Source organism: Marmota monax, unplaced genomic scaffold, assembly GCF_021218885.2.
Source record: "Marmota monax isolate L192 unplaced genomic scaffold, Marmota_monax_Labrador192_F-V1.1 WCK01_AAM20220418_F8-fsc00190, whole genome shotgun sequence".
Classification (NCBI taxonomy): domain Eukaryota; kingdom Metazoa; phylum Chordata; class Mammalia; order Rodentia; family Sciuridae; genus Marmota; species Marmota monax.
Window position 1 is genome coordinate 662,725 of NW_026693010.1, and position 13,389 is coordinate 676,113.

General features: G+C 45.5%; 2 protein-coding genes across 4 annotated transcripts in view; one reads left to right on the top strand and one right to left on the bottom strand.

Annotated features, from left to right (window-relative positions):
• Window positions 1-527: 527 nt before the first annotated feature.
• Window positions 528-10,891, bottom strand: Cinp (cyclin dependent kinase 2 interacting protein). 2 transcript variants are annotated; one of them, XM_058582218.1, is made up of 6 exons: window positions 10,589-10,814; window positions 6,959-7,127; window positions 6,430-6,526; window positions 5,320-5,449; window positions 2,099-2,228; window positions 528-1,301 (listed from the first exon to the last, which is right to left on the bottom strand). In XM_058582218.1, exons 3-6 carry the CDS (start codon window positions 6,489-6,491, stop codon window positions 1,099-1,101), a joined length of 525 nt encoding a protein of 174 aa, XP_058438201.1. In that variant the 5' UTR covers window positions 6,492-6,526; window positions 6,959-7,127; window positions 10,589-10,814; the 3' UTR covers window positions 528-1,098. The 2 variants fall into 2 exon arrangements, with proteins under 2 accessions (XP_058438201.1, XP_046309029.1); XM_046453073.2 differs by lacking the exons at window positions 6,430-6,526; window positions 10,589-10,814 and adding an exon at window positions 10,826-10,891.
• Window positions 10,892-10,946: 55 nt separating this feature from the next.
• The window catches only part of Tecpr2 (tectonin beta-propeller repeat containing 2), a 79,456-nt gene continuing 77,013 nt past the window's right edge, over window positions 10,947-13,389 (top strand). For both annotated transcript variants that reach the window (XM_046453057.2, XM_046453058.2), the window contains exon 1: window positions 10,947-11,081. The gene's annotated coding sequence lies outside the window, so the exon portion shown is untranslated. The remainder of the gene's footprint in view (window positions 11,082-13,389) is intronic.

Here is a 13,389-nt window from a genome sequence, read left to right on the forward strand (position 1 = left end):
AGCAAGGCCCTGAGCAACTTAGCAAGACTCTGTCTCAAAATAAAATACAAAAAGGGCTGCGGAAGTGGTTCAGAGGTTAAGCACCCCTGGGTTCAGTCCAAAAATGAAAGCAAACCTGGGACTGCCAGTTACTGTCCAGAACCTTGGACAGTTGTATGACTGTCATATGACTGTATGACAGGGCCTGTTGTAAAAAGAATGGAGGAATCAGAAGTAGTGATTTCCTGAGGTTTTCCTGGCCATAAATTCTACAAGTAAGTCTTATTTGGTGAATTAAAGTTAAAATAGTCTTGGGCTGATAAGTTAAGGTTCCGAGTAGCTCAGCTGTAGCTCAGCGGTGGAGCGCTTGCCTGGCATGTGTGAAGCCCTGGGTTCAATCCTCAGCACTGCATATAAATAAATAAATAAAATGAAAGATCCATTGACAACTTAAAAAAAAAAAATAGTTCAAAAAAAAGTTTAAATGGTCTTGATAACTTAGATAAGTAGTATGTTAATGATTAAATGTAAAGAAGCTAACACAACACCACAATTAAACATTTATTCAATTTCACAGCATACACAGTCCCATGGAATGTGCATGGTTTGGGATCAGAGGACTTCTCACTGGCCTGTCCCATCCTGGACATGCAGACCATGGCTGTGTTTTTGTTGGCAGTTTTCATTTCCATGATGCCAAACTTTACCCAGTTGACGCTATAAGATTTTAAACATTAGTTGTAATCATAGAATATGTGCTCATAAAAATCTAAATACAGATAGGTATAAAGTAAAAATATGTAATGAGGGGTTTTCTACATCAAGGTGAGTGACCTATAAAGTACACTTAACTCACAAAAACCGGACCCCTCAGTCTCTCTGTTCAGGAACTCATCAGGTCAGGAATGACAGGTAGACGAGGCAAAAAGGAAGGGTGGCCACAGCAGGGGTGAGCACCCCTGGAGAGGCCACAGAAGCTGCCATGTGGTCCAGAACCCCACGAAGGCTGGTGGGCAGCCAGGCCAGAGAGAAGGCTCTAGTCCTGGGCACAACACCATGTCCCCCCCACTGGGGGACAGGGAAGATGTCAGTGGTCTGGAGCCAAGCTGAGTGGAAAGGTCACAGGGCCCGGTGCCCTGTCTCCAGCAGCATGCTCTCCAGATGCAGCTTGCTGCTGCTCTCCACGTAGGGCTGGTGCAGCCACATTGACAGGTAGCTCAGGATGAGGTCCCGGTCCACTGTGTGCGCCAGCTCTGCACCCACAGTACGCTTCAGGAGCAGCTCCTGCCTGTACATGTCTGAGAGCTGGCGGGAAACCTCATCTGAAACAGAAGCAAGTCTCCCTCACCAGCAGCCATTCAAGGAAGCAGCTCAATCCAGGAGCCACGCTTTCAGAGGCTCCTGGTGAAAAGCCAGAACCAACAGCAGTACTGCAGTAGAGGAGGAGGAGTGTGTCCATCACTCTGGCTGGTGCCAGTTAGGAACGTTAGCTATGCAGCAAGGAGCACGAGATCAAAAATAAGCACAGGCCTTTGTGTTAACCTGTAGGTGACCTGCAGTGACCATGACAGGAGAATTGCCTCAAACTGACAGTATTACAACCAGCTTATTAGGCCAGCCAATTTTGTTCTTTTCTCCCTTCCTTCAGCAACTTAGCAAGACCCTGTCTCAAAATAAAAAAAATTTTTAAAAAGGGGGCAGGGTGCTGGGGATGTTGCTCAGTGGTAAAGCACCCCAGGTTAATCCCCAGTCACAGAAAGAAAAAAAAGTGCCTTAAAGCGCTTAAGTGATGGATTACATTTTTCTAAATAGTCCTTTTCTATGAGGTTGGCTGCAGTCATCTTGAATAAACAGACAAAACAATTTCTTCCTCAATTAAAAAAGAATAAATAAAAGAGGAATTTCTGCCTCCACAGAGGAGGTGGACTTCATTCTATTGGGTTTAAAGAGTCAAGAACAGCAACTTGTATCATAAGTCTCTACGTTGAATTTTCTTTGCTGTTAGGTAATTAGAACTAGAAGAAATGTTCATTCTAAGATGCCTTCATCTAATCTAAATGGTACTAAATCCTCTCCTGACCTCTATCCTCCTAAACATGGACTCACAAGAACTACTTACAGAAGTGGGTCGTAGGCCACGTGTGAAACAAAGGGGGCCGAGCACTCTCCTCCCCATAATGGTAATTTTCTAGTTCACAAATTCCCTTGGTAGTTGAAGACAGCTTTTCCATTTTCACCAGTATTTTGGTCTGAAAAGATATCAATTTGGAATATGCGAACATTATTTTAAATCTAAATATTATTTGAAAACTGAAATCAGTTTCAAATTCACTAGATTTCAAAGCTAAGTACTTCTGTTGAGGCCCAAACTGTAATAACCAAATGCCACTAACTCCACGGAGAGCAAATTTGCAGGGCAATGGACAGCTGCTATGGTTTCATCAGTTTGGATTACTTCCCCAATAAGCCCCGGATTTCCAGTCTTGGAGTAGAGAGCGTGCTATCTTCCACTGCACTACAATTAAACAGCATGTTTCAGCAAGACCTGGAGAATTCCAGGGCAGGGTCTGCTGCTCTTATGGGACCAAACATGGGAGAGAAGCATAAAACAAACTAATTTCTGACTCAGATACTGAAAGCCTGTTGAGGCTATTTCCTTATTTATAAAACGATGGTACTGAATGGCAGCCTGCTCACTTGACACAGGAGGAAATGGCAGTGCTCCAGCGGACCCCAGGTTCCATCCTGAGCCGCTTCACGGCCCCCTTCGCACAGCCACCCCTGCTGTGTACGTGAGACAGCACAGAGCGGGCCAGTGTGGTGTCTGCCTTCATGGGGGAGTGACTACTGGAAGCCCCTAGTGGAGCTATATGAGTGGTTGTTAAATAAAATAAACAGAAGGGGCTGGGATACAGCTCATTGGTAGAGGGCTTGCCTCGCATGCACAAGGCCCTGGGTTCAATCCCCAGCACCACACACACAAAAAAAGGTTAAAATAAATAGAAGAAACTAGGATTTCAGATTTAAGTAGCACAGGTCTACTAAGATCAAATTTCTAACTCCTGGCATAACTGACTTTATGAGCATGGGGTGGGGAAATAAAAAACATACGAATCATCAAAATCTTAATTTCTTGCACGTGGTCCTTCCAACCACCTCAAATTACCTCTGAAGGGGCATGCACTAAATTTAGGTAACATTGATTTTTTTTTAAATATTTATTTTTTATTTTATTTTTTTAAGGTGGACACAATATCTCCATTTTATTTATTATTATTTTTTAATCAGTCTTTTTTTTCTTTTTTAAAGAGAGAGAGAGAGAAATTTTTTTTAATTTTATTTTCTAGTTTTCGGCGGACACAACATCCTTGCTTGTATGTGGTGATGAGGATCGAACCCAGGCCACACGCATGCCAGGCGAGCACGCTACCACTTGAGCCACATCCCCAGCCCCTCCATTTTATTTTTATGTGGTGCTGAGGATCGAACCCAGTACCTCACGTGTCTTAGGCGAGCACTCTACCACTTGAGCCACAACCCCAGCCTGGTAACATTGATTTTTAAAGATTCCTTTCTTGAATCTTAGGTTTGATATTTCAGGCAGGACTCATCACTTCTGTTTCATAGCTGAGAAAACTGCTCAAGGTTGAACTAAGGAAGAATAAGGCCAAACTTGAATAGAAATAAGGCCTTCTGTCCCCAAGTCTCTCAACACCCAATCCTTTGTGCTTTCCTCTGCATCCTGTGGCAACTCCCTGACTCTAAGAAAAACTTACAAAGATGAAGAAAGTGAGGAAAATCCTGGAGCCATGACCCTGTGCTAGAAGGGCCATGCCCAATTTTGCAGCTTGGCCATCAACAGGGACAAGGTCATGCATGTATGAACTGATAACATGTTAGCAGCAGACCATGCTCACACTTCAGCATTAAGAGTGTCTCCAGAAGCGAACCCAGACTGCTGAGAGACTGAGTCCAGCTCAGGCAAAGGAGTGCACCAACACCCAAGGTCAAATTTATTAAAGACTATTGAGCAGGGTGCAGTTGCACACACCTATAATCCCAGCGGCAGAGGAGGATGAGACAGGAGGATCACCAGTTCAAAGCCAGCCTGAGCAGAAGTGAGGCACTGAGCAACTCAGTGAGACCCTGTTTCTAAATAAAATACAAAATAGGGCTGGGGATGTGGCTCAGTGGTTAAGTGGCCAAGTTCAATCCCTGGTATCCCCACCCATCCCCCTAAATAAAGACTACTGAAGCTGAGTCTGGGAAATTATTCTCTCCAAATGCTAGGAGGCAAATAGGAAAAAAATAATAGCTTTACAATCTCAGCATTCGGTTTTTGAACATAGAATGAGGACTTATTATTCTAAGACTGAGGCAGGACGTGCACAAGATGAGCCTGGAACATCTTTCAATGCCAGCAAATGCAGAGTGTTCACAAAATCCACAACCAAACCAAACTTCACTGTGAAGAGAGACTTTCAAAGGGACATATGAGCCAACTGCATTCCCAATGGCCAAAGTAGGGACAATCTGAGCAAGAAATAAAATAGATTTGGATCACAACCCAAAGTATAAAGTAAATACCTTTCAAGTCCAAACTGATATAGTTGACAAATTGAATAATTAACAAATAAGGGAGAAGAGACAAAGTTCCCATGTGGAAGAATTACAAATAATGTCTATACATACTCTGTCCTCAGAAGGTGCTTACATTTCAAATGATTGGAAATAAATCAAAAGAAGAATAGAATTTTGTGATACATGAAAATCATGTGAAATTCAAATTCTACATCCACCAAGTTTTATGGGAACATAGTCACATCCATTTGCTTATATATACTGCCATTGCCCTACGAGGCAGAGTTGAGCAGTACAAGGACAGAGATGGTCTGGCCCATGAAGCCTAAAACATTCGCTCTGTGGACTCTGGAAGTGGACGAAATGCCCTGGACAATGTACTGTGCAGAAAGAGTGGGTGTCCAGAGCCACATCTTGGGGAACATCAAAATTTGTGGGATGAGGGGCTGGCGCTGGTGCTCAGCGGTAGCACACTTTCCTGGCATATGTGAAGCACTGGATTTGATTCTTGGCACTGTATATAAATAAAGGTCTATCAACAACTAAAAGATGTGCCCAACCCCAAGAGGCAGGACTCATCACTTCTGTTCCAAAATTAAAAAAAAAAAGATTTGTGGGATGGGTAGAGGAAGAGAGCATCAGAGAAGCCTGAGAAGCAAAGAATTACCAATGGTGTTAAATGCCAGAAATGGTCGAGCAAACCCCAAAGAGGTCCACTGGACCCAGTGACAGTGACCACAAGTGGCCAGTAGGTCTTACCAAACCATCCAAGGTGGCCTGTAGTTCCTCACATAGCACCTCAAGCTCCTTATCATATTGTGGATACATCTTTTCTTCATTTCCATTGGAAGCTGGGCTGCTGCTATTTAATTCTATCTTGTCTTTACTCCTGGATAAAATAGCAAATAATGGGTTAAAGTCCATGATGTGCATGGCCATTCTAGGAGAGCACAGGCTGGTGAAACCAGCGGGGAGCCAGGGGCTGAAGGCTCTGCCAGTAGACAGAGGCAAGCTGCGGGGTGTTTAGGTATTTTAAAATTGTAACTTTGAGAAATTAAAATCTTATACAGGAAAAACGCAAAAATAAAGCAGGTCTGGGTTGTAGCTCAGTGGTAGAGCGCTTGCCTAGTACACGTGAGGCAATGGGTTTGATCCTGAGCACCACACAAAAATAAATAAAATAAAGGTATTACATCCATCTTCAACTAAAAAAAATAGAATAAAGCAAAGCCTTTAATTAGAATTTGCAACTGCTAATAATTTTTCATAAGTCCCTTGTCTTTTTTAAGAAATAAAATAAATTGGGTGTGGTGATGCACACCTGTAGCCCCAGCTATTTGGGAAGACCAGGCAGGAGGATCACTTGAGCCCAAGAGTTCGAGATCAGCCTGGGCAATGCAATGAGTGATACCTAGTTTCAACAATGACAACAACAACAACAAGAGCAGGAAGAAAAATTTTTGAAAACAAGGAAAATGTAACAGTCTGAACATGAAGTCTCATTACTTACCACCCAACCATTCGTCCTAGAAGGTGCCAGTACTGTGAGTTAAGCCTGTATCATGTTTTTTTTCCCTTCAATACTGGAGATTGAACCCAGGGATGCTCTACCACTGAGCCACATCCCCAGCCCTTTTTATGTTTTATTTTGTGACAGGGTCTTGCTAAGTTGCCCAGGCTGGCCTTGAACTTGTGATCTTATTGCCTTGGCCTCCTCAATGGCTGGGATAACAGCAGTACACTACCATGTCTGGTCCTTTAACCTATTTTTATAAGTTTATACACAGATGTAACCATGAATAATACATAGCATAACTTTGTATTTAAAATGGATATATACAATAAGTAGTGGGGTGTGGTAGTACACACCTGTAATCCCAGTGACTCGAGAGGCTGAAGCAGGAGGATCGTAAGTTGGAGGCCAGCCTCATTAACTTAGCAAGGCTCTAAGCAACTCAGCAAGACCCTGTCCCAAAATAAAAAATAAAAAGGGCTGGGGATGAAGCTCCATGATTAAGGGAACCCCTCCAAAAAATGTGTATAGGGGCTGGGGATGTGGCTCAAGAGGTAGCGAGCTCGCCTGGCATGCTTGCGGCCCAGGTTCGATCCTCAGCACCACATACAAACAAAGATGTTGTGTCCGCCGAAAATTAAAAAATAAATATTAAAAAAAAAAAAAAATGTGTATATACAATAAATAAACATAAGCTCAAGTACTTAAAAAAATGCTCATATACACTTCATACTTGCATATATAATTTACTGCTTTTCTTGCTTACTATTTAATTTTTAAATTCATTTATCCTGGTAAGTTCTTACCCTAAAAGACTCCCATGACTCTTCTGCCCAATGGTTAAGGGTGAAGGTTCAGAGTGTGAGGAACTCTAAATGTACTTACAATAAACTGATTTTCAAGTTGGCAATGTTATTTGCGGTGGTAAAACCTGCATCACTGAGGGTTTCCCATTTCAGGGTTAAATTGTGCCAGTCAGCTGCATTGTCCTTAATTTTTCTTGCACTGACTGACAAGACAGGCTTTCTGGGTGTTGTAACTCCAAGAGTCTTTGCTGTAGGAGTAAGAAAAACACAATTATTATGGAAAACATGATCATAGTCGGAGGACACATGTCTTATTAACTGTCAACAAACTGACATTCTATTTTTAAAGATTTTTCTTACTTATACATGGACACAATATCTTTGTTTTGTTTATTTATTTTTATGTGGTGAGAAGGATTGAACCCAGTGCCTCACATGGGCAAGGCAAGTGCTCTGCCACTGAGCCACAACCCCAGCCCCAAACTAACATTCTTTGTCAACTAGACAAATAAATGTCACAAAAGCTAAGGTCTGGATAAACATGAAAGTTTCTAAAACAAGAAAAGCCAAAACTTTAAAAAATTACTTAAAAGACACATCAGATATAGCTGATCCTTTCCTAGCTTAATGGCTCCACAAAGTTTTTTTTTTTTAAAACATTTTTTTTTTAAAGAGAGAGAATTTTTATTTTTTTTTAAACTTTTTCAGCAGACGCGACATCTTTGTATGTGGTGCTGAGGATCGAACCCGGGCCGCACGCATGCCAGGCGAGCGCGCTACCGCTTGAGCCACATCCCCAGCCCTCCACAAAGTTTTGACCTTGGCATTCTAACTACTTTCAAAGGCTGGAAGTGAAGTTGTAACTCTCTGCGAGAACCCTTAGATGGCTCCCATTCCATTTCCTAAAGGATAATCTGGCTTGACTCCTTAGTACTCCCACTCTCCAGTCTCAGGCACTTTGTTCAGAGACGTGTGGCTCATTGGAGCTTCTAAGATACTGAGAAGGAAGGACACCAGAGATGCAAAGGGAATCCTGACGAGACCGCCTCTGCCTTTCCTGGGGCTCAGGAGGAAGTTCCAGCTCCATCAGGCCCTGGCACTCTTGGCAATACCAGTTTTCATGATCTCCAGTTAAAGTGAACCTAGCAGTTTTTGTTCTGGTACTGGGGATTGAACCGAGGGGTGCTTTACCACTTGAGCCACATCCCCAGCCCTGTTTATGTTTTGAGACAGGGTCCTGCCACATTGCTTAGGGCATTGCTAAGTGGCTAAGAATGGTCTGGAACTCGCAAACCTCCTACCTCAGCTCCTGAGTCACTGGGATTACAAATGTGCACCACTGTGCCAAGCTTCTAGCAGCTCCTGAAAAGGCCTCTGCACATGTGTTTTTCTTCTAAAAGCTCCTTCCTTCTCAGGCTAGTGCTGCCTCCCTCAAGCCAAACCCAGATCCCACTGTCTGGAGGAAGCAGTCCCCAGACCACCAAGAGCCTCCCGGGCAGTTTGTTCTACCCCAGCACTCCCTTCTCCACTGAGAACCCAACAGACACTTCATGGCCCTGGAGGAATACAGAACACACAAAAGTTGTATGGTTTGGAGGGTAGACTCATAAAAATAGTATCTGCTTCACAGTGTTGCTGAGAGTAGATGCCTATGTAATGCTGTGAGGGGCTGGCCCATGGCAAGGGTCAGTATATCATCTGATGTCCAAGGCCCTGTTACCCAAGTCTGCACACCTTTCTTCAGCTTGATCCTTTCCCACTTGCAATCCGTGCCTCAGTGCTGGGTCTGTATAAGCTTCAACATGAATTAGAATGTTTCTGCTATTAGTGTGTCTTCAATCACCTGGCATTCTAGAGGGTTCTTCTTTTAAGTATATTGGTTCTTCATTCACTCTGAAACAACTAATGTTTGCTGGCTGCCTACAATATGTCAGGCATGAAGGATGAAGTGCCTGAATAAGATAGCCATTGCTGTGGAAATGACTTTCCAAAGGGGCGAGAGATGATAAATGACCAAGAACCAGTCCAGATTCAGTATGGCTAGGATAAAATGGAGGGGAGCGGGTAGTGTGTTAAGAGGGGACCTCACAATTAGAACCTTGCATGCCAAGACAGGAAGTTTGGGCTTGTTCTATGTACAATGGAGAGCAAGCAGTGTGCTTGGAGGAGGGCAATGGCATGATCTTAGATTTTTAGAAAATCATTTCCATAAAGTCTCCTGGATCCCCCAAGGTGGGTTAGGACTCACTGCACTAGTAACTGGAACATCCTATGCTTCAGGTATCTTGACATTCAGCAGCGAGGTGCCTCAGTCCCTGTTGGACTGAGTCCAACCAGAATAGGCTCTGTTTATCTTGTTCCCTTTCATACCTTCTGCACATAGTAGGTGCTGAATAAAATGTGTTAGGTGGAGGAAGTGCTCTTATCATCATCTGTAGTGAAATTGTCTAAGGTTTTCTCTTCCCCAGGAGGGGTTCCTGAGGATGAGGATCCCATCTGATTCACTGTCTGCTTGCCAGGCACCTAGTGAGAAACTGATGTGACTCCTTTTTGAAAAAAGCTTCTACCTCAAGGCCTGTCCAAGGAAAGGGGCATGGCCCTTGTCCTTGGAAAAACCCACAGAGCACTCCTAGGCACATAACCACACTGCTGAGTTGTTTGTCTGCAAATAACAGGAGAGATCTGCTGCACCAGGTGTCCCTGACTCAGTTAGCCTAGGTGAGAACCCATAGCAACCCCCCAGCAACCACCAATCAGCATGAGACAGGGAAAATACCTGGGATGCCAGATGACCCCCCCCCCAGTAGTTTATGGTGGTGTATAACATGTTGGGAAACCATGTAGTTCAGCACGTACTCCCTCGTGGCTTAAACCAATCAGTTCAAACGAATCCCCCTCTTGTACTAACCAAACATCCCTACCCAACTTGTTCCTGCCATTGAATGTGCTAATCAATGTTAAGAGTTGTTGTTTGATTTTCCTGCGGTATGGAATGATTTGCCTGTGTGACGTTGTGATGCATAGAGTATCCCCCCAAAACCTATAAAATCTCACTGGACAAAGCACCAGGGCTTACTCCCTGGGACAGCTGCGTCAGAAACGCAGTCCAGGCTCCAGCTTGCAATAAAGTCCAGGCTCCAGCTTGCAATAAAGACTCTTGTGTGATTGCATCAGAATTGGCTCCTGGAGGTCTACTGGGGTCCCACGAATCTGGCATTATACTAGTACATACTTAGGAACCAAAAAACAGCTTCAACTTCAAGAAACTCACAGGCTAGTAGGGAGAGAACAGTAATCAGAGCCACAGAACAGGGCAGATGAGGCATAACCCAGTGGTTAAGTTACTTATCCCCTTCATGCCAGGGCTTCTCACTGCAAAATGGAGCTGACTTAAAACATTACTGGTGCTCAGTGAGCACTCTACAAGCAGAATGTTCTGGCAACCTTCACTGACAGTTCAAGTAAGAGTTTCTGGAGGTGATGGGCATGCAAGGCTTGGCGCCCAATTTGCTCCATTACTGCTATTTATTATTTATTTCTGTGGTACTGAGGTTGAAACTAGGGGCTTTCTACACACACCTGCCATCAGCAACTTAGAGGACTGTCTCAGAAAATAAAAAAGGACTGAAAATGTAGTTCAGTGGCAGAGAGCCCATAGGCTCAATCCCCAGTGACGCCAAATAAATAAATAAATAATGACGATAATTACCATTCGAGCGTCAGGTTGCTGACACTCCTTTGCACACATCATCCGTTCAGCTGTCACTCCACACGTGAAAAAACGGAGGCGCAGCAAAGATGGCCCCAGGCCGACCACAGAGGCTGCGCGGGGCCGGCACACCGGGCTGGGCAAGGCACCACAGCACTTAATCAAACCGGCCCGGCCCGCGACCAAAAGCCTGACGCCCATAGCCTCCTCAACCCGGAATCTAGCCCTCTCACGTACCTTCCATGCGGTCGGCAGAAATCCCGGGAAGGAGACCCAAGCCCCGCCCACTCACAGGAAGCGCTAGCGTCACTTCCGCCCCGCCCGCCGCCACTTGTGGCTCGGCCGCTCTAGCCCCCGGCGGAGTCGGTGGTCGCTCGCCAGGCCGGCCCGGTTGCCCAGGGAACGGGCTCCCGGCGGCCCCCGCGGCCCGGAGTCCATCCCCGCCTCCTCGGGCCCCGCGGGGCCGACGAGTCCGGAGGGGCTGCCGCGGGAGGTGAGTCCGGCCACGCCGCGGGCGGCCGACGTCCCCTCGCCTCAGCCCTGGGGTCCCCACCGCCTGCTCGCCGGCTGCCCTGAGCCACCGTCCGCCCGCGCGCAGCGGCGGGGACCCAGCACCCTAGCACACGGAGCGCCTGGCAGAGGCCCGCGGGCCGCAGAGGGGACTCGGCGGAGCCCGGTCCTTCGACACCGCCCCGGGCCCGCGCCGCGCGCCCCTGCTCTTCCCCCTCGCTGCCCAGGTGCCCACCCGCCTCGGGGCTCCAGGCGCCTCAGCCGCGTGATTGACGTTGTGATCCGTCCCCCGGGCCGCCCAGCCCGGGTCCCTGCCTCCGCCCGCCCCCGCCTCAGCAGGCTTTGACTCCTAGGTGTTAAGTGACTCCCCTCTCAATCCGTTTATAAGGCAGAGTGGGGTACCCTGGAGTCAAAACCGGGGTCGGGTCACAGCGCTGCCACTTCCCAGCAGTGGGATGGAGCAAGCGCAGCCACCTCTCTAAAGCTTCCGTTTCATCTTCAGTAAAGTGGAGATAACAGCGTCTGTGTCGGGGGAGGTGGGAGGATTAAGTGGGCCAGTGCCTGCAGTAAAGCAGTGCTTGGTGCAGGGATCTCAATAAATAGCCTTGCTGTCATCCCCTCCATCGGTGCTGCCCTCTCTTTTTGATACTGGGGATTGAGCCCAGGGGCGCTCTACTACTGAGCAGCACTCCTAGTCCCCGCCCTGAGACAGGCCTTGCTCTGTTGCTGAGCCTGGCCTCCAACTTGTGATCTTCCTGCTTCAGCCGTGTAGTTCTCTTTTTCTTTCCACTGGTCCCTTCTTATGTCTTCTGACTTTCTCATTACTTTAGTTTCTCCCACTTGACTTCCATTTCTCTTACCTGCTCTTTGTTTTCCAGCTCTTTCTCATTGAGATAGGGGAGTTTTATTCTGTTGTCACTTCTGTTCGGTTTGTTGGTAGAATGTGGGATACACCCTCTTCTCATCTATTGGGATGATGAGTTGCACTTGGGGTTGACTGCTTCCTTGCAGCCAAGGTCTTGGAATCTTTAAAGAAGGGAATTCTGGGAAATTCCGATGGCCAGATCTCAGGCATGGGCAGAATCTGACCATGAAGCTGCTATAGCCCCTTGTCACTGTTGAGTCCTGGTCTTCTAACCTGTAAGAATTTTTGAACTTTCCTACACCCAGATATAATGCATGTTGATAGACCTCTGACCTTGCTTTTTTGGTGACTCGATTTACATCCAGTATTTGTTCATTCAGCAGGTAGTTATTGGAGTATGTTTTGTGCCAGCTATTGTGCCAGGCCCTAAGGATACTGTGGTTTGCCATGTGGACCCAGTTGCTGCCCTCAGGGAGCTCTGGTCTGGCCTTTGAACTTTCCAGTATGAGAATCAACTGCTGCCATAGGGTCTACTCCACTTGAGTTTCATGACCCACTTAGAAACCAGTGATGGACAAGATGGAATAAGGAGTTTCTTCTGCAGGATTTATGAAGAAGCTTTCGCTAGGTTTAAGTTATTTTGTAGCCACATCATCTTTTTTCATCCTAAGTTTGTTTTCAGTTTTTCTTTTAGAGAAGTTAACACTTCAGGTTTAAGGAGGAGGTCAGCTTATTTTAGCCTCTATATAATTTGACAAAATGGCTACTGTAACTTAGTGGGAGAAAAGGAAGGAAATGGCATCAAGCAGAGTAATTAATCGAGTTGGAAAGATAAGGAGCAAATCAGGAAATCCTTATACACATAATGAAAATGAGCTTTGGCATCAAGCGTGCAGAGAGTTCTAGGTACAGTGATACCCAGGGAGCTTGATAGAATCAGGAGGTAGTAGTTGGTGTCTTTGTGAATTGTTGAGGTAGAAGTGAACTGTTGTTCAAAACGTGTGTTCAGTTTAACAAGAATGTGTTCTTTGACCTGGATGAAAGTATTCCCATGAATTTTTGACACTATCTTATATTTAGGGCTATCATACTTGGGGAAATCTGGCATAATGTTTGAGAGCAATTAATAATAAACAAATATGGGTTGAGTGTTGATTGTACTATACTTTCTATTGGTCTTTCGAAGCACCACAAAGTATATAGACCCAAAGGACATAAGTAAAGACTAGGAAGAATTCATTGAAGGAAATAGAAAGCAGATAATGGTGGGGCCTTGTGAAAACTGTTCTCATAAATTTCTGGGAAAGTAGAGAAGGACAAAGTATCTGAGGGTGTCTCTGAAGACTTCCTGATAGAGGAGGACTATATCCTAGGATGTACACGGGTGAATGGGGAAGGGAGGAAAGGGACTTTGCAAATATGTACA

Excerpts from the sequence above, each read along its gene's own strand:
- Cinp (XM_046453073.2), bottom strand. Across the intron at positions 5,450-6,958 it reads AACTTGAAAATCAGTTTATT|GAGTAAAGACAAGATAGAAT; the intron begins GTAAGTACATTT and ends TATTTTATCCAG. Across the intron at positions 2,229-5,319 it reads AGGCCACCTTGGATGGTTTG|ACCAAAATACTGGTGAAAAT; the intron begins GTAAGACCTACT and ends ATATCTTTTCAG.